We start from the raw sequence: 21,341 nt of genomic DNA on the forward strand, positions 1-21,341 counted from the left end.
ATGAGTAAATCAACATTCACATACCATTATTTCGGGGACTAATACGATTCTTTGATAGGTGTGATATTGGCTACTCTCAAATGAGTTCTAGGAGCTGCATATTTAAAACACACACACACAAAATAAGCCAACTTGTCAATTAAGCAAAACCAATAAGTGAAACTCAAATACTATGCTAGGAACAGTGTAATCATGCGAATCTCCATTGTCGTTTATCCTAAAGTTCTCGTGTATGACTAGCTCATCAGTGATAGAGTGATAATCATTGACATTTATTTAATTAGGACTCTTGTAATGATATTTGGCAAATCAAAACAGATAATCATTGAGAGAGGAAAAGTGAATTTAGTCTACAAAGACTTAGTCCTAGAGCCAAGAATTGACTAGAGTGGCTAAAATTAAAAAAAAAAAAAATCAAATATAGGAATAAAATTAATAGAATATATCAAAAGTAATAATTCAATCTCACCTATTTAAGCGGTGTCCGACAATGTTTTATAATGTAATATTCGTCAATAATAAAATCTACATCTATATTCATTGTAAATTCTCTCTTAATATAAATGACCATACAATCAATAAGAAAACCGCCATCCATCTTATTACAAATTGCAGTTTTGACATGTTTCATGGATGAAAAAGTTCTTTCAACTGTAACAGTAGATATGGATAGTGTCAACACAAGATACATCAATCATATCAGCATAACATAATTCTCTGACCTTCTACTCACAATCAACTTCTGACATAATTTAGAAAGAATGGATACTTGAAATCGAGATTTAGAAATCACATCACTCTGATAATGTTGCAACTCAATTCTTAAGGAATAAATATATTTTTTTTTGTAAAATCCTGAGGGTAAAACTTCTTTGCAAACTTGCAAATGTCATCCATGTTAAATTATTCAAATGAATTTTTAGTGTCTAAAAACTTCTTTGCAAGCTTGCAAATGTCATCCATGTTAAATTATTCAAATGAATTTTTAGTGTCTAATGCTGAGCTAAGAGAAAGGAGTTCTACTGTTGTCTCATTAAATCTTGTATTTAATTCCATCAGAAGAAATCTATTACTTTTTTGAAAATATCAAAATGATAATGATGCTCAATTGTAGGATACTCTCGCCCACGGGAATGATAAACCCTATATGAACTGTCAAAGTCATGTATGTAAAGATCATGTTTTGAACAAAATGTAGTCACTTCCTGTAAAAATTCTTCCCAGCCATCTTCCCTCAATGCTTATGTCCCCTCGGGACGGTCTAGTGGCTAACGTATGAGGTGTTGCCACCATGAGATCTGGTGTTCGAATCTCAGCATAGCCGAGATAAATATCTCCCTCGTGTGCCAGTCACTATTCCAAAGGCTAGTAGTCACTCGTGATTTACCTCTTCCGTGTTGGCCCTAGGACCGGTTGGCGGGAGCACTGGGGCGAGCGTAGTCGCCTTTTGCCACCTTGAATGATAATTTTTGTACTGTAAATAAATCTCATTATAGTTAAAATATCTTGAGTTTTCTTTTGGAGGGCCTGACACAAAATATCAGTGATGGCTAAAATCCTACGCATCAAATGCAAGACAAATATAAATTCGAAGCTTGTTATGTTTTTATATATACAACCAACTTCAGCTTAAGAACTTGTATTTGGAATATGTTCATTTAGATGCTCATGTACCTTACAAGGTGCACCATACATATCTATCAAACTCTTTATGGAGTCATAATGAGAACTCCAACGAGTTGCCCCTGCTCGTTGTAAGTTACCAATCTGATTAGCTCCACATCCCAAATTATGTTCTCCAATTTCTAGCAAATGCTCTATTTCTCTTCTTTGAGTAATTTGCAACTCACAAATACGCTTAGGAGAAGACATCACCATATTAACAACATTATCTAAATGAGAGAAAAAATCCCAAATATCTCGGACATATATCCTTAGCTGCTGAAACCAATGTTAATTGTAATCTGTGTGCAAAACAATATACATAATATGCATATGGACAATCTTTGAGAAATAAAGTCTGTAGTCCATTCCAAGCACCCCGCATATTACTAGCCCCATCGTACCCTTGGCCTCTCATGTTATGAGTTTGAAGGTTGTAATGAACAAGAATCACTAACTGTATTTTTGAGAGTCAATGAGGTAGTATCACTAACACTTTTGATTTCAAAAAATCGTTCTGTCAGAATCTCGTTAGTATTCACGAACCTCAAGATAAGAGTCATTTGCTCACATTTAGATTCATCTTGTGCTTCATCAACAAGAATACAAAAGCTTGCACCCCCAATTTCATTTCAAATTCTCTGTCGTACTCTATTGGCCATAATATTCAAAACCACTTTTTGTACTTCTGGAGAAGTGTATGTATTATTTCTCGCAGCACTAGTTAATACATCCCCAACTTCTTTATTAAACCATCCAAAAGCATCCAACATTTCAAGAAAATTCCCTTGATTCAATGACTTAGATGATTCATTATGCTCCCTGAAAGAACAACCTTGAAGTGCAAGCCAAAACCACATTGCAATTGTGGTTTTAAGACGTAGATTTTTTTGAATTTTCTCACTTGATATAGCAAGCATTACTTTGTCAATATGCTGAGATGGTTTCATTAAACCTTTAGCCTTTTTCAAAGATGTATTATAATGTGATAAAGATGAGGTGACAACATGAGTGAGAAGTGTACATTTATCTCCATTACATACCCTCTTCTAATTGTTAAATCCATTGATGGTCAATGATGAAAGATTTGGTTGAGTAGGATCGGTAAGAAAAAGAAAGCAATAAAAGCAATATGCCTTATATGTTGAAGAAGAATACTCCAACCATTAAAACTTATTATACCAATGTTCCTAGAATCTACGTGTCTGCTTACCAAATTATGTTCGTTGATATGTCAAAAATTTCGGTTGATATGGTCCAGCATTTAGGTAAGCTCATCGAACCTGGTCTCGCTCATTTATTAGATATTCACATATTTGTTTCCTCTTTCTCGGATCACGTTCAATAGAAATAGATAGTTCTATGACAAGATTAGAAGGTGAAAACTCTATGAATTCAGAAGATGTGGCTATCGAAGGGGGGACATCATTAGGAATTGAGAGACCTTCATATTGGTCTTTCTTTTTGAAAAAAAGATAATAAAGTTTTCTCCCTTTTCATAACATGTTGATAATTTTTCATTTTCAATCTGCAAAAATAACTCCTATTAAGCAAATCAATTATATTATTAATAGTTGCATAATCTCAAATAAAACTAAAAATAACTAATACAATTTTAAGAAGAATGAAGATTCAACCAAAATTTTTGATAATCCTATAAATACTAAATGACCATACATCATTAATTCTATAAATATTCATCTAATTAGGAATAAATAATTAAATATAATCTATAGATTTGTATTACCCACATATACAGAAACAATCTCTAACCATGTTTATTAATTTAAAAATGATGTCCTAATTCCTAAATCAATTTGACAATTTCATTTTAATTTTTGAGTGAAACAAGCTTAGTTTTAGAGTATCCAGTACCTACATGAGATACAACAATTATAAGGAATGGTCCTTGATCGTTATTCATTATATGTAGGCAATTTAGTATTTATAGGTTTGGGTAGAATTCCTAAAGGTTCATTTAATAGCCCTCTAATGTTTGCATAATTTTTCTGTATAATACTACTCAAATACGTACCATATTACCATTCCTAATACTAGACAAAAACAAAAAAAGAAATAAGATATGGAAAACTTAGAATTCTATCATAGAACTCTTGTCCTAATTGTTAGACAAATAGGGAGAAACATTAGAGGTTAGAGCGTACACAAACTTAGAAGATGAATAGCGGCTTCATCTCGTTGCTGGAAAGTACAGTAGATCTTGTGCGAGCGGCGACTTGCGGCTTGCAGCGTGAGAAATAAATGCGGTGTCGTGAGAAGACCAGAGAAAGAGGTGCCATGTATGGGAAAAGAGGAGATCCAAGGGGCAAAAGAGTAGATCGAAGGAGAATTCGGCGTTGTGCGAAAAATAAAACTGTGCATGAGCTCTGAGAAACAAGTTCGGCACAGGGTTCAAAGAGAAGGAGAAGGATTTTATGTTAAGTCATGATTAATAGATTAAATAAATTATTAATAGACTAATAATGAATAAAGAGTCTAATTTAATATGTATTTATTTATTTTGATAAATGTCATTATAAGGTGTTTATTTTGTATATTAGGCATAATAATTTTTTTTGCTATGTTATTTAGTAGAGAATGGGCTAAATCAAGCCTGGGCTATAGCCCAGGTCTGTCACTCCTTACATCTGCCCATGTACGGATATTTATAGATCATTCCCTAAGACATCTTGGAATAAATACACATATTTTATTGACTTTATAGACGACTATTACAGATTTAATTATCTGTACCTTATTTATAAGAAGTCGTAATCTTTGGATATGAATACTCAAGTTGTAGTAGGAGCTTGAATTGAGAATTTAATAACATCTAAACGAACTAAGGGGGCGTTTGGTTCTTTCCTAGGAATAGGAATCGGAATAGGAATCATTGTATTGTGGAATGAGAATGAGTATGAGTATGAATATCACTCTTAAAAGCAATGTTTGGTTAGTTGTATATCTTCTATCGGAATAAATCAAAGTTTCCTTTTTTACTCTTAAAGGAAAATAAGAGAAAAAATTAGATGTGAGAGAAAGATGAATGTGAGAGAAAAATATGATGAAAGAAAATGATGAAAGAGAAAGTATTATGAGAGAGAAAGTGTGATAAGAAAGAATGAAGAGAGAGAAAGTGTGATGAGAGAAAATGAAAAAAGAGAGTGTGATTGGAGAGAGCATGATGAGAGAAAATATGATGTGAGAGAAAGTATAATGGGAGAGGATGAAGAGAGAGAAAATATAATGAGAAAAAATGAGGAGAGAGTGTGTAATGAGAGATATTGCGGAGAGAGAAAGTATGGTGAGAGAAAAAGAGAACAGTGAATATGATGGGAGAGATTGAGGAGAGAGAAAGTATGATGAGAGAGAAAGTGTGTTGAGGGAAAAAGGAGGAAGTGTGATAAGAGAGATTGAGGAGAGAGAAAGTATGACGAGAGAGAAAGTGTGATGAGGAAAAAAAGAAGGAAGAGAGTGCGATGGGAGAGATTTAGGAGAGAGAAAGTATGATGAGAGAGAAAGTGTAATGAGAAAAAAAGAGGAAAGAGAGTGTGATAGGAGAGATTAAGGAGAGAGGAAGTGTGTGATAAAATGATGAGAGAGAAAATATGATGATAGAGAAAATATGATGAGAGAGAACAAGGAGAGATAAGTGATATGAAAGAAAAAATAAATAAATATATTTTGATATTTGATATTAATGGAGAAAATTTTAGTTTTAAGTCAAGGGTATTTTTGGAATAAGGGAATATTTTGATTGATGAAAATAGGGTAATGACTCATTGAAGGGGAGGTATATGGGAATGAGTTATTACCCAATTTCAAGGATTCATTCCCTTATTTGTATTCCTATTCCTATAATCCAAACATTAACAATGACAATCAATGATTCCCATTTCCATTCCCCACTCCTATTACCTTAAACCAAACGTCCCCTAAGTTCAAGCTAAACTTGAATTAAGAACTCGATAACATTTAAACGAATTAAGCTCAAGTCAAATTTCAAATAACCTCAAATTTATAAAAAAATAAATCAAACTAAATTTGAACTATTATTTTAAAAGATTGATTCATTTTAAATTTAAAATTCGACTACTTGATTATTTTATTAAATAAATTTAAATACTCTAAAATTTAACTTAGTTAGATTCATTTATATCCTTACATATTTTAGGTCTCGTTATATTTATAATACTAAGAAGAGGTATGGTTAACACAAAGCTTAAGGTCACATCACTGAGAGAAAGGGTAAGAGACGGGAGCAGATCTCTTGGTCCGTAAATTACGGACCAGGGGATAGTCCATTATATATGGACCTTTGATTTGAATAAACTCTACTTATTTAAAGATGGTGTCCATTCAAATCAAAGGTCCAAATCAGTGGATCATTCCCTGGTCCGCAATTTGCGGACCAGGAGATCTCTCCTGGTAAGAGACACGCACGCGCCTAAATTTCCGGTATTTATGTATTCTTCTAGAAATATGGCAAATTATAACACCGCGGGTGACGTTGAGATAATCCTAACCGCTGGCTCCACGTCCCGGAAAAAATGAACTGTAGAGATCATTTCGATCGGACGACACCGAAAAATCATATTCCTTAGAATAATAAACGTTTCTCACTTCTTTAGACAACACATATTCTTACCAGCCGTCCTATTGTTCAATACAGATCCATTTTGTGGGGCAACGAGCCGAGGAAATAAATACGAGGTTCCCAAAATTATTCTGAAATCCGATAGAATACTATGTCGACCAACTGCCAGATACCCATCCATACCTATCAAGCCGTTGGAAGTAGAAAATATGGGCCTGGCGGGAATGTGACGGTAGATGGGGTTAAATAATCTCCACGAGTTGTCTATAAATAAAGGGCGGAGGAACGGATAGAGCAGAGCCGTGGAAGGGGTTGCTGTTCTTGAAACCAAATCTGCTGCTTCGTCTCCAAGTTGAGGTGAATTCTCTTCCATTCATTGTCTTTTTGTTTTCCCTCTATCTCATTCATGTAGATCTTGATCTTCTTCTATCGAATGCTTAAATGAGTTCTTTAGAATGCTTCTTAATCGGTTACTTTCTTTACGATTCAGATCTGATGCTTGTGGGTGTAGATCTAGTGTTTTTTCTCCTTCAATCGCTGTCTTCTTACTCATAGTCTGTTTCGTTGAAACATTTAAGGCATTAATCGCTTTTACGCTTTGGAATCGGATGAATCTACCTAGAGTATTGCGTTTTTCTCAGGTCACATTGTTTTGGATGCATGCTTTGGATTTTCGTTATAGTGATAGGGCTCTTTTAGGTATTGCAGATGTAAGGCAAATGAGATAAACATTCGAAACGCGAGTACGACGGAACATTATTGTTTTGGTGAAAGAGTAGTTTTTGACTATTTGTTAAGGAAAAATCGTGAGGTGTCCCATATTACTTGACATTGTTAAAATATTTATTTGATAAGATAATTAAGTGATTCTATTAAATGGATAATCTTGAAATAAAACAGATTAGGCTAGAATAAACGGGTCTCTAATTCTATGAGTAATTAATTATTCATGCATTATTTCTTGGCCTTGATCCATCAACGATGCCTATTGCATCTGCTTATTCTTTTTTTTCAAATTGATTTCCTAAGGTAGCAATATGAATTCAGGAACATTTTTTATTTATACAAATAAATTTATGCATATTTTTAATTTTGTCATTAATCATGTAAACCAATTATTTTATTTAGCTTTTCTTTAATGATATCAAAGTTATATATATATATATTTTCCAATAATTAATGGTTTTAGAACAACTGTTTTATTGCATGATAACCTAAATGATTTTTATGGTAAAAATTATGTTTCCCTTTCATCTTGCGTCACATTATCGATCTAGTTTTTTCTCCTAAATCTAATTACTAGGATTTACTTGTAGATTGACAAGTACTATTTAGTTGAATTTGAATTCAACTAAAGAATATTTATGATCAAAGTTGTTTTCTCCTGAATCCAATTATTAGAGTTTGCTGGTATATCAAGAAATTGTTTAGTTGAATTTATTTAATTGAATTCAATTAAGCAATACTTCCTGATCAAAACTGTTTTCCCTTTCATTGTTGCATCATATTTATGGGTCAATCTTGCTTGCGCATTCCGCCCTTTGCAAGTTATGCATCCATTGATTCCAAGATATATATCTTTCTCCATATATATTATTATTATGCAGGAACCGTCATATTTGACCAATGTGTTAAAAAGATGCATGCTAATCAACCTGTTTGTTTCATTTGTAATGTGTCAGTAGAATGGCTCAAATCGATACCTTCCTTTTCACCTCTGAATCTGTGAACGAGGGACATCCTGACAAGTTGTGCGACCAGATCTCCGATGCAATCCTTGATGCCTGCCTGGCACAGGATCCTGACAGCAAGGTTGCTTGTGAGACGTGCACGAAAACGAATATGGTCATGGTCTTCGGGGAGATCACAACCAAAGGCAATATTGACTATGAAAAGATTGTTCGGCAAACATGCCGTTCAATTGGCTTCGTGTCCGATGATGTTGGCCTGGACGCTGATCACTGCAAAGTGCTAGTTAACATCGAGCAACAATCACCCGACATCGCCCAAGGTGTCCATGGACACTTCACCAAGCGCCCTGAGGAAATCGGAGCTGGTGACCAGGGTCACATGTTTGGTTATGCAACAGATGAGACCCCTGAGTTGATGCCTCTCAGCCACGTCCTCGCTACCAAGTTGGGTGCCCGCCTCACTGAAGTCCGCAAGAATGGCACTTGCCCATGGCTGAGGCCTGATGGGAAGACCCAAGTCACAGTGGAGTATCAGAATGAAAATGGCGCCATGGTTCCCATTCGTGTCCACACCGTCTTGATCTCCACCCAACACGATGAGACTGTCACCAACGATGAGATCGCTGCAGACCTTAAGCAGCATGTCATCAAGCCTGTCATCCCTGATAAATACCTCGACGAGAAGACCATCTTCCACCTCAACCCATCTGGACGCTTTGTCATTGGTGGCCCTCATGGCGATGCTGGCCTGACTGGCCGCAAGATCATCATTGACACCTACGGTGGCTGGGGAGCTCACGGTGGTGGTGCTTTCTCAGGCAAGGATCCTACCAAGGTCGACAGGAGTGGTGCGTATATCGTTAGGCAAGCAGCCAAGAGCATTGTGGCAAACGGCCTCGCACGCCGTTGCATTGTGCAAGTGTCCTATGCAATTGGCGTTCCTGAGCCACTCTCAGTCTTTGTCGACACCTATGGCACCGGCAAGATCCCAGACAAGGAGATTCTGAAGATTGTGAAGGAGAACTTTGATTTCAGGCCTGGAATGATCACCATCAATCTCGACTTGAAGAGGGGTGGTAACCGATTCCTCAAGACTGCAGCATATGGTCACTTCGGCAGGGATGATCCCGACTTCACCTGGGAGGTGGTCAAACCCCTCAAGTGGGAGAAGCCGGCTGCCTAAATCCATACCCATTTAAATGCATCTTCTATTATCTAGAGAATCATTGCCTGCTTTAGTTTCCGATCTTTAACACAGTCGTCTGTTCTGTTGTCCCCTATGAGTTTTGTTTCCTTCATTATCTGTTCTTACGTAATTGTTTGCTGAAACTTAATGGTCAAAGATGCAACAAGCAACAGATCGTTGGAGTTCATCAATGAATTGATATTGTCGTTTGTGGAGTTGAGCAACGATTTAACCCTTCAAGTCAAAGTTTTTTATCGCGCTCAAAAAGAATGCAGAAGTATTGTAACAACTTATCAAGTCATTGTTGTATGGCTGTAATGGAAATAGTCTTATAAAGGGTCTGTTGATCCAAACAAATCCTAATATGAATGTACATCGCAAGACCTTGAATGGAATATAATTCTTCTTGCGGTCGGCTTCAATGTTCACTAATTCCAAACATAACTCTACGAGCTTGTCAAACTTCATGCATCCATAACACTATGTTTGCTTTGATGAATGTTCAAAAACTCCCTAGCATCTAGCATTTCTAAGGCCTTTGGATTGTATTGTCTCCCAAATATCTCCTTGAATTTCCTCCACAAAATGGGTCTCAAAAGTTGATCTCTAAACCCACCACTAAACGATTGTCTGCCTATGAATACTCAAAAGCACTCTCTAGGGACTCAAATCGCACGTGAGCCTCCGATGGACTAGCAGTACCATGGAATCTCTAGTAAGCCTATTTATTTGTCTCAGTCTCGGGCTCCATAGTAGAACTACTCGACTCACTCTATTGTTTGCTACTATGATTTTGAATTGTTCGAATATCATAGGTGATCAGATCGGGTACTTGAGGGGCAATGGCCCCTTCTTAAGTTCTCTAGTAGTGGAATCACATCCATGGCTTCATATGCAACCTCACACCGTGGTTTGAAATAAACAATAAAAGTGAGGCACATGACTTTACCAAACAATACTCTAGGTGTCTTTGATCCAAAATGATTCAAACTCAATTTATTTATTTTTAAATAATAAGTGACAGCCTATTCCCTCAAGCTTATTGATAAATTAAATCCGAAGCACATCTTATCTCATGCACATTCATTACAAGTCGACCTCTAAAATAACTCACAAAATCAAATTGCTAATTATGCAATGATTCAATAAATATTGTCATGACCTAGAAGCATCTTTGATATAAAGGGATGGACCCTCAATTGCAACAATATTTATCCCTATCCACAAATAACACACAATTAGAAATACACGATATTGAAAATAATAATAACAATAATTGCAACAATATGTATCCCTATCCACAAATAACACACAATTAGAAATACACAATATTGAAAATAATAATAACAATAATTGCAACAATATTTATCCCTATCCACAAATAATACACAATTAGAAATACACAATATTGAAAATAATAATTATAATTGCATTTTAATAAATGCTCTAAACTAAATTGACAAGGACATATGGACTCGTACCAACTAAAATAAATTAGACTCGCCCTATCGAATGGGAAAATGAAATAAATAAAGACACACTAGAACCTATCTTCAAAGATTCTTTGACATCTTTTGAGAAAATTAAAACCTAAGCCAAAAGGATTTTTTTTAAAAAAAAATATTCACCTTTATTTATTTTTAATCTAAATGGATCTCATTTTACCAGACGAACATCCCGTAGCCACTGAATAAAGAATGGCGAAAGCCCGCGTAACCTTGACCCTATGTACTTTACAGCCAAATCAATTTACCCTATTACATCTCTTGCAATTGTAGGATGTGAACTTGAACGAAGGCCACTCATAGTTAGAACGAAATGATCCGAGTCTATTGTATTAGTACAAGTAGCATTCCTATTTTGCTTGCATGATTTCTACTTAGCTTGTTCCCTATGATCCTACTCAGTTTTAGCTTAACTAAAATACAATAACATGCCCCATCTAATGACCAAACTAATGATTATACCTAAACCCTTATCGCGGTCCTTTCTTTTGTTGGTTGGAATCATGATGAAGTGAAGAAAGAAAGTGAGAAGCATGGAATCTATTTGTTTTCCCTCTTGCAATGATGCATATGATTTTCCACTAAACAAAGAATAGGGATGTGTCTGTATTGTGGGGTAAATGCTAGTGTTAGAGTGGGGATAGAGGAGGGAACTTATCTTTTTAGGACAAGCCATGTATTCTGAAAACATAAATTTAACATAGAAAATTAGGTTGATTGCTAAATCTATCTTGTAATTTATAACTTTCGAGATGAATATACCATGTACTTTCAAAAATCTACGAGGAACATTTGGAAATAACTAACCTACACTACAAAAAAAAAAATAATGATTTTGGGATGAATATTTTTCGTCCTAAAATTACAACAACTTTGGCAACAAAAATAAAAATAGACCCAAATTAACAATGAAACCTGCAACAAAAAATTTTGATCACAAATTCCCACCAAATTCATCCTAAATTTTGGGATGAATCCAGGATTCATCCAGATGATTTTTTTAAAAAAAAAAATTAAAAATGATAAGGTCTAAATACGGACCTAGATATATCAAAATTTTATGAAACAAGTTCCTATGGGGTCGTATTATTTTCTTGATCATGAAAACGACTTTATCCATAATTTTGACTAAAAAAATTGAGTGGTATTTTTTAAACACAAATTAAGTCTTATACAAATAAAAAATTACCACACTCAATTTATTATATCAAAATTATAGATGAGGTCGTTTTTATGATAGGAGAACAATACAAACGCATAAGAATATTTTTAATAAACTTCTGATATCTCTAGGTCCATATTTAGGTATTTCGATTTTTTTTTCCAATCTGAGACGAATCCAAGATTCGTCCCAAATTCTAGGACAAAATTGGCGACAAAAATCCTTTGTCGCTAAAAACTCTAAAATCTATCCACGTCATGATCCCCTTTCCCTATCCATTTTTACCTTCTCTGTGCGGTGGTGGCGGCGACGACGGTGTGGCTGGCCAACTAGCCTTGTCTGGGATAGCGTGCTAGTCACGGCCGCCCATGGTTAGCCGATTCTCCATGTCTAGGACAGCGGGACAGTCGCGGCTGTCCGTGCTAGCTAGCTATTTCATTTAGCTTTCGTAGTTAATTTTTTAACTTCGTAATGTTGTTTGTGTCGGTTTCATTTTGCCGAGAGTTTAGGGTAGTTGGTAACTTGTTTTCAATATTTCTTCGTCCAATATTATACAATTATGTTTTGTTATATAGATTTAACCACAAATAATTATGTGATTGTTGATTAATTATAATAGATCCAATGTTTACATGATTAAAGTTCCTAAAGATTTTCCCCGTGGTATGCTTTTCATTATGTATGAATGTTATTTGCCTCATAATTATTATTTTTAAACATTAATACATGAATTATGAATCTTTTAATTTTTTAAATTTTTATTAATATTGTTTATTTATTTTGAATAGGGTTGGTGAGGTGAAATCTACGTCGAAGGAGAAGGTAAGTATTAAGTTTTTTACACGCATAAGAAATTTATTGCACAATCTTGTTTCTATATATTATAATTATTTTTCTTGTTAGTTAGTAATCATGTTAGAAATGAAATGTTTTGTCTATTTGTTTGTTTATTTCAATATCTGTGAATGTCATACTTGTTTCTACATATTATAATTATTTTTATTGTTAGTTTAAGTAATTATCTTTTATTGTTAGAAATGAAATTTTTATTTGTTTGTTTGTTTTGATGGAGGAAAAGAAGATTGGATTGAGAAGAAATTTGTTAGTTTAAGTTTTTATGTGTAGTTTATTGTGAATTTAACTTGTTGGATGTGTATTTTATCATGACTTGTATGGATTTTTACAGTATTTTGTTGTATGGTACAACAAACTTTGTTGTATGGAACTTTTTGTTGTATGGACTTGTATGCATTTGATGTGTTAGTTTAAGATTTGATATAGTTTTGTAGATTAATTTGATGTGTGAAATGTTAATTAGGATGTGTGATATATTAAATTGGATGTATAGTATATTTCTGTTGTAAACAAGTGTGTTGTATTGTATTAACATGATAAATTATTGAAACAAATAAAATGTGGTCAAATTTTCCAGATTTAGGGATAGATTTGGTAACAAAAATAATTCATTGTCAATTTATCTAAAATACTGTGTAACGATAATATTGCAATGAATTGATTTTCGTCCCAAAATTCGTCGCAATATTCGTCCCAGAATTTGGGATGAATACACAGATTCGTCCCAGATGTTCGGACGAATTCTGAGATGAAAATTAATTCGTTGTAGATTTACCAACGAAATTATTATTTGTACCCAATTTTGCCTACCCGCATTTAGGGATGAAATATTTTTTCGTTGCCAAATTTAGGACGAAAATTAATGTCATCCCATAAAGTTTGCAACGAATTTTTTTTATTGTAAAATCAGCAACAAATTTGACGACAAACCAAAACTTTGTTGCTAAATTTGGCAACGAAATCTAAGTTTCGTTGCAGAATTTTTGCGACGAATTCCAGTTTTGTTGCAAAATTTGTAACGAATTTGGCAACAAAAAGATCACTCATCCCAAAATTTGTCGCAAATTTGGGGATGAAAAAATTTTTGTCCTATAATTCGTCCCAAATTTTTTTACAACGAAATTTTTTTATAAATTCGTCCCTAATTTTATCCCAGATTGAAACTTTTTTTTTATAGTGATACATATTGATGAGGTAGAGATAATGGTATCATGTGGCACAGGTCGTACAACCCTCTCTATAACTTAGTCAACATGGCCCTCAACATGTCCGATTTGGCACAGAATTTGGGTCAAACTAGCCAACTCATGCCTGAACTCAAATCAGAATAGTTTATTGGGAGAATGTTGGTGTAATCGTCTTCAGGTCAAGGTTGACCAGTTTGACTAAACTCGAGTTGATTCAAGCTTAAGTTTTAATGTTTGAACAATATCTGAATAAGAGGTTAAGTATGTCAAGGTTGACCGGATACTTAACAATACGTGAGAGAGTAGTTAAATAGATCATGGAGAACTGAATACTTGACTGGTAAAGTCCTAACTAGAGATTAGGCAAGGAAAAAACTTAACTTGAGGGTTAGGTGAGGTTAAATTCCTAACTGGAGGTTAGGTAAGATAAAGTCCTAATTCGAGGGTTAGGCAAGGGTAAAATCTTAATTGGTAGTTAGGCAAGGCAAAGACCTAACTCGAGGGTTAGGCAAAAGTGAAGTCCAAGTGCGTCAAGGAGGACCACACGTTGGCAAAAGAAAGTCCTAATTGGAGGTTTTCTAAAATAAAGACTAATCGAGGGTTAGGTAAGGGTAGAGTCCAAGTGGGTCAAGGAGGACCACATGTTGGCAAAGGGAAGTCCTAACTGCGGTTAGGTAAAGGAAAGTCTGAGTGGGTCAAGGAGAACTGTGCGTTGGCAAAGGAGAGTCCTAATTACGGTTAGGCAAAGGAAAATCCAAGTGGGTCAAGGAGAACTGTGTGTTGGCAAAGGGGAGTCCTAATTACGGTTAGGCAAAGAAAAATTCTAAATGGATCAAGGAGGACTGTACTTTAGCAAGGGAAAGTCTTAACTGAGGTTAGACAAGAAGAAAATCCAAGTGGATCAAGAAAGACCGCAGTTGGTGATCAAAAGTCCAACAAAAAGTTGACACGAGATGGAAAGTTCAAGTGGATTAAAGATTAACTGGACACTTGGTGAAGAAGTTTCAACAGGTCATGGTTGACCAGATGTTGGGCAAGGGAACCCTATACTTGGATTATGCAAGTTAGGGTTGGGCAATTGATTGACCTTAAGCTAATCGATTAGACAATCAATTAGGGCTTAATTCGCAAGAGCATTGAAGGTGTCAGAATTGATTGGGAAATCGATTCCGGTATCTCTAATCGGTTGGTTCAATCGATTAGGCAATGCTGAATCAATTGGGAAGAAAGTTTAATTGATTAGGAGCTTTGCGAAGGAGATTTGCGATAATAAAAGTTGAATCGATTGGCCTAATTGATCCATCCATTTTCAATCGATTGGCCAACAGCTTGTCATGAAGAGGTGGAATCGATTGTGGCAATCGATTCTAGCATCTCTAATCGATTAGGATAATTAATTAAGGACTAGTTTATGAAAACACAAAGAGTTGGGGAATCGATTCGCCAATCAATTCATCCCAAGACAATCGATTAAGGCTTTTCGTAAGAGAACAAAAGGTTAGGGAATCAATTGGGTAATAAATTAAAGCCTTCTAACTTGATTGAGATGGTTCAATAATCAATTAGCGCTAAAAAAAAAGTCGTTCTATAGGTGTTCGAACAATCGGATGATGTGACAATTGATTAGGAAAAAGTTGAATCGATTGGGAGGCGTCGAAGAACCCAAGAAAAGGATTATCGTGGATATTTCGAAGCATCTCTTGCAAGCATTCAAAGCCATCGGTTCTTGAGCTTTTGGAAGACAAGTGTTGCTATAACTTCAAACTGATCAAGAGGCAACCCATAACAACAAGAGATCAATAGCAAGATTTCTTATTGTTATATCTATTTTCTTGTTCTTGTTTTATTTCTTGTTGTATTTCTCAGATTTATTTGTACGAGGCTTCTCCACATTCGGAAAGGAGATATTCATAGTAGAGTTGTGAGTATGAGGAGTGGACCTTTAGATTAGTCACCTCAAAAAAGTGGATATCAAGTAAACAAATCAAGGGTGTTAGCATTGCTTCAAATTTTCCACTACAACAAATCAACAAGACGAAACAATTTGAGCTATTCACCCCCTCTATCTCTCGGAGTGTCCTAACATAGTTGGCTCCTGGCCAAGCTTAGCCCGAGTCAATCTAAGTCACATTGATGAGCCTCCAACAACTCTAAGAGACGTAGTCGTTATGCAAGTCACTTGCGACCTTGAGTGACATAGTCGGTACATAAGTTGCAGATAGAAATTATATTGTATTGTTTTTTAACACAACTACATTGTGCTATTGATATAAAATTTATAGAAAAATAATGATAAGTAAAAAATCCTTAATTTTTGGGATCATGATAAATACAGATCCTTAATTTGTAAGATTAAATACGATCCTTAAGGATTTAAAGATGATTATAATCCGGACCTGGAATCCCTAAAATCTCAGGAAGTGTATCCCTTAACACCCTCTCGCAAGCGAAATGGGGAGGCACGTACCATGAGCTTATCTCAAAGAAAGGCAAAATGATGTGAGGATAAGCTCTTTTGTGAAAATGTCAACAACTTGATCCTTGGTAGAGATGTACCGAATGAGAAGTGTCTTCTGAGCAACACACTTGTGAACAAAATGAAAGTCAATCTCAATGTATTTTGTACAAGCGTGAAAAATCGAATTGGTTGTGAGAAATGTGGCTCCAATTTTGTCACACCAAAGAACCAGTAGTTGTAACAAGGGAACATGGAGGCCATTGAGAAGTGACTAGAGCCAACATAATTCAGCAGTGGCATGCGTCAAGACATCATAATCTAATTCAGTACTAGAGTGAGCAACCACCTGCTGTTTCTTAAAATTCCAGGAAATAAGAGTGTTGTTAAGAAAAATATAGTGTCCTGTAGTAGATCGACGGTCTTCAGGGCAACCTGTCTAGTTAGCATCAAAATAAGTTATCAGACCCAGAGAGGAGGAAGGTCGAATAAGAATACCATGGCGTGGGGTATGCTGAAGATATCAAAGAATATACTTGACAACTTCCAAGTGATACTTCGTAGAAGATTGCATAAACTGACATAGACGGTTGACGACAAATGCATGTTCTGGGCGTGTAAGAGTAAGATAGTGAAGAGCACCAACAATACTCTAGTAGGACTAAGGATCGGCTAGGGGACCTGCATCATGATGAGAGAGAGATGACGCAGAGGCAATCGGAGTGTGAAGAGGCTTGGATTGGTGCATCTAAGCCCTAGTCAACAAATCATTAAAATAGCAAGACTAGAATATGAACAAACTGAGGGCGGTGTGAGTCACTTCAACACTAAGGAAATAATGCAGTTGATCTTTGAGGGGGGAAAAGTTCACCTAGTGTGTCCATGGTAAAGGCAATGTGAGATGATGAATTGCTGGTAAAAATTATATCATTTACATAAGCCAAAATATATGTTATTACCTCTGAAGAGTGATAGACAAAGAGAGATGAGTTTGACTTTGACTTGAGGAATCCAAGGTTGAGTAATGAGGTATGTAGTGTCGTATGTCACTCTCTGAGGTTGCTTCAAACCATTTATAGCTTTAATTTGTAAAGGCAACAAACATGGTCTGGATAGTCAGGGTGAATAAAACTAAGAGGCTAAGATATATATACTTCTTCATACAATGTATCGTGTAAAAAGGTATTACTCACATCAAGCTAATGAATGAGTCATTCCTGAAAGAAGGTAAGAGCTAATATAATACGAACTATAGTGGGCTTGACAACAGGGCTAAAAGTTTCAATATAGTTAATGCCTGATTGTTGGTGAAATCCCTTGGCAATCAAGTGGACTTTATGGTGATCAATAGAGTCATCCATCCCCCGTTTCAATTTAAATACCCATTTGCAACCAATAAGATTTTGATGAGAAGTACGGGAAACCAAAGAACATGTATCATTACTGATGAGGGCCTTGTACTCCGATGTCAAGGAATTTTGCTAAGCAAGATCCTTACTAGCACTAGAATAGTTGGTTGTCTCAGAAGGGTTAGTAGTCACAAGATGAGCACAAGGACGAAGAGACCCAATCTTGGCATGAGTGGTCATGGGATGTAGAAAACAAGCAGGGGTCTTGAGAAGGCATGTGTCAAACCATGCTGGTAGAAAATTCGAGGAGGATGATAGAGAACAAGTAGGGGCCCTGAGAAGGCTCGTGTCAAACGATGCCAATGGAGAATCTGAGAAGGATAGTACATCGGCTGGAGGAGCATAATTCCTTGTGACAATGGAAGGGTTACCATGCAATGATGATGAGAAACCATTAACAAGTGAGTGACCTAGGGCTTGCAAAGATATCCAGTATGACAAAAGTAGGGGTTGTAGTTGATGATGGAGCAGGGAGTGATCCAAAATCCCTGTGATCAGTAAAAGAAAAAGAGGTCTGATAAAAAACCACACGCCAAGAAATAAATAGTCTCCCTCTACGAATATGAAGACAACAATAACTCTTGTGAGATAGGCTATATCTCAAAAAGACACACTTGATGGATCAAAAAGCTAGCTTGTGAAGATTGTATAAACGTGTAAAATGAAAGTTGCTGCACCCAAATATTTTAAAGAATCCATAATTAGGATACCATTGAAATAACATCTCAAAAGGAGAGCCATAATCTAGTATGGTAGTGGGAATTCGATTAATCAAGTATGCTACAATAAGAAATGTTTCATCCTAATAAAGTAAAGGCATAGAGCACTACAAAAAAAAAATAGTCGTATAGGAGCGGTTGTTTAGGAGTGGTTTTAATACCGCTCTTGAAAATTGACAAACTAAATCGGTTTGAACTAAACCGTTTCTATTACCTGACCTTTTAGGAACAATTATGAAACCACTCTTATTGCATAGTTTTAGCATCGATTCGAAAAAATCGCTACTATAAACCGCTCTTAATGATGCAACTATTAGAAACAATCTTAAAATTGCTGATATTAGCTACTTGTTAGTAGCGGTTCTGAGTCAACCGCTGCTACTAATTATTTATATTGCTCCAACTTCTAGGAGAAATCTTCAAACTGCTCATATTGGATTTTTGGATCAGAAGCTTGTGTAAAGTGTTATTATAAACCACTTCTATTGCTCTAGTGGTTTAGAATTGGTTTTTAAATTGCATATATTACATAGTTTTAGCGCCGATTTACATAAACCGCTGATATAAACCACTCTTATTGATAAACTTTTAGAAACAATATCAAAACTAACAATTTTGGATACTTTTGGCAATCATTCCGTGTCAAACATTGCTACTAACTATTTCTATTAAAATAACTTCCAAGAGAAGTTTACAAACCGCTCACATACATCTGGATGCCCTATACACTCAGTTGGGCACTGGAGTCAGTCATGCGAGTTTGGCAGTATAAAATTACTCTTTCAAACTACCTCTATTTCTTATAACAATATCCTAAAAAACTCATTTCTTTATTTAATAGAATCACCTTAACCATGTGATCATTACTAACTTAAATTTTTTATGATCTTTATTTATAGGATAAAAATTAAATTTAAATAAAATTTTTAATAAAACTTATTAAAAATAATAAAAATTTAAATTTGATTTTTTATTTTCAAATTTTAATTTTAATTTTTTAATAAGTGTACTTATATAAAAAATTCGGCCATGCACCTAATATTTGAAAATGGTACAAATTATTTAATATTTAATATAGTTATAGATATTTATACATTTATATTATTTTTCTTTTATTCAAATTAAATTAATCATATATGACTAAAAATATTATTTTAACATATAAAGCACAATCCAAGCAAAAAGGGAGAGCTGCTTTTCTTAAAATTTAAAAATATATTATATGATCATTTAATTTTTATGTGGTTTTATGCTCTTTTCAATTTTCACATAGATGAAAAAAAATATTTTCTCAAAATTAATTAAAATTACACCGTGTTTCAAATTTATTTAATTTTATAGTATTTTTTATTTGTACATTAATTATATATTATAGGAAACATATAATTTTAATTTTAATTGCATGCCAGCCTAGAATTGGAATTATTGTAAGTTGATTGATTTTAATACTAAATTTTAATTAATTAAAACCTAATTTTTAATTAACTCTACATCTATTCTGCTAGTTATTCTGCCGCGCGACGCCCTGCTAAGCAACTGCTACTATCAGCCACCTTCTCATCAGCATATCACATATGACAAGTTAAGACTCACCACTCGACATATCACTTTAAAATTACATTTTTTTTTTAATGGGAAGGAGACATATTAAATTGTAATACTTAAAATATCTCAATATTAATAATGATCAAAATCAATTTGCTCCTTATGATTTTTAAGGATCTAACACTCTATCTACGTGGCAATTATGTATTGGATAAAACAAGTGTCATGGATCGATTATGATTTTGATATTATTTACCATTGGATTAGAGTTAATCCAATGGTTGAATATTGCATCACTCAAAATAGAAATGTCCTTTCTTTCTTATTTAAATGCACACCTCTTTTCATGGCACGCCCCTTTCTTTCCTACTTAAATGCACACCTAATCTCGCATTCTTCTACAGAAGCAGATGGCGCGAAGTCTACTGGCAGCAAGGCGCCGAGGAAGTCAGATCCCGAGACTAGCGGCGTAAAGAAGCCACACCGCTTCTTTCCAAGCACGATGGTGTTGAGGAAGAGATCCAAAAGTACCAAAATAACACGGAGTGGATGATCATGAAGTTGCTGTTCCGGCATCTGGTGCGTGAGATCACGTAGGACTTCAAGAACAGATGAAGCAGATGCTACAATTTCAACCACCCCATGAAGCTGAACACCGACAACTCCCTGCACCAGCCATGCCTCCATGCCACAACCTGCAAGACCTCACTGGTGAGCCTTGCTTTCTCCTTCAAATTTTAACTCAATCACTAGCAATTAATCTTGCTGAAACTACGACTCCACTACTCTATCCTGTGCAGGGGAAAAGATCCATGTCCTTGTCGGGCCAGGATCGGTAATGCAACTAATGACATACACGACGTTTTAATGGCCGAGGATGAGCTCTCTGATGAACTCTCCGATGACGGCATGCAAGCAGGGGAGAAGGAGGCGATTGAACACGGAATAGGCGAGGGCACTAGAGAGGAGCTTCGAGCTATAGGGAAACAAACTGGAGTCAAAGAGGAAACTACAGTTGGCTACCGCGCTTGGGCTGCATCTAAGGCAGGTGGCCATTTGGTTCCAGAACGGGAGGGCTACATCTCTGAAGAATATACAATTAGATTTTCTTCTTTAATGAGTTGAAAATTATTTTTATACCTATTGGGCTCTAGTTAAAAATTGTTTATACATCTAATGGGTTTTAGAGCTAGAGTGGTTTGAATTGTTTCTAAATTTTAACTTTAACAATGTTTTGCAGTACTCTTATACTCATGGCATTTATGTGTGGTTTGAACTTACTCTTAAATTTCAAAATCAACAATGTTTCGAAAGCGTTCTTTAACCACGTTTGAAGTGCTCTTATACCCATAATGTTTAAGAGTGGTT

General features: G+C 35.2%; 2 protein-coding genes across 2 annotated transcripts; both read left to right on the forward strand.

The window, feature by feature from the left end:
* The first annotated feature begins 6,513 nt into the window (after window positions 1–6,513).
* On the forward strand, window positions 6,514–9,346 carry LOC122055678 (S-adenosylmethionine synthase-like). Its single transcript, XM_042617220.1, has 2 exons — window positions 6,514–6,616; window positions 7,942–9,346. Exon 2 carries the CDS (start codon window positions 7,946–7,948, stop codon window positions 9,131–9,133), a length of 1,188 nt encoding a protein of 395 aa, XP_042473154.1. The 5' UTR covers window positions 6,514–6,616; window positions 7,942–7,945; the 3' UTR covers window positions 9,134–9,346.
* Window positions 9,347–20,354: 11,008 nt separating this feature from the next.
* On the forward strand, window positions 20,355–21,112 carry LOC121968041. Its single transcript, XM_042518561.1, has 2 exons — window positions 20,355–20,684; window positions 20,774–21,112. Exons 1-2 carry the CDS (start codon window positions 20,659–20,661, stop codon window positions 21,096–21,098), a joined length of 351 nt encoding a protein of 116 aa, XP_042374495.1. The 5' UTR covers window positions 20,355–20,658; the 3' UTR covers window positions 21,099–21,112.
* Window positions 21,113–21,341: the final 229 nt, after the last annotated feature.

The sequence above is a fragment of the Zingiber officinale genome, chromosome 3B (assembly GCF_018446385.1).
Source record: "Zingiber officinale cultivar Zhangliang chromosome 3B, Zo_v1.1, whole genome shotgun sequence".
Taxonomy (NCBI): domain Eukaryota; kingdom Viridiplantae; phylum Streptophyta; class Magnoliopsida; order Zingiberales; family Zingiberaceae; genus Zingiber; species Zingiber officinale.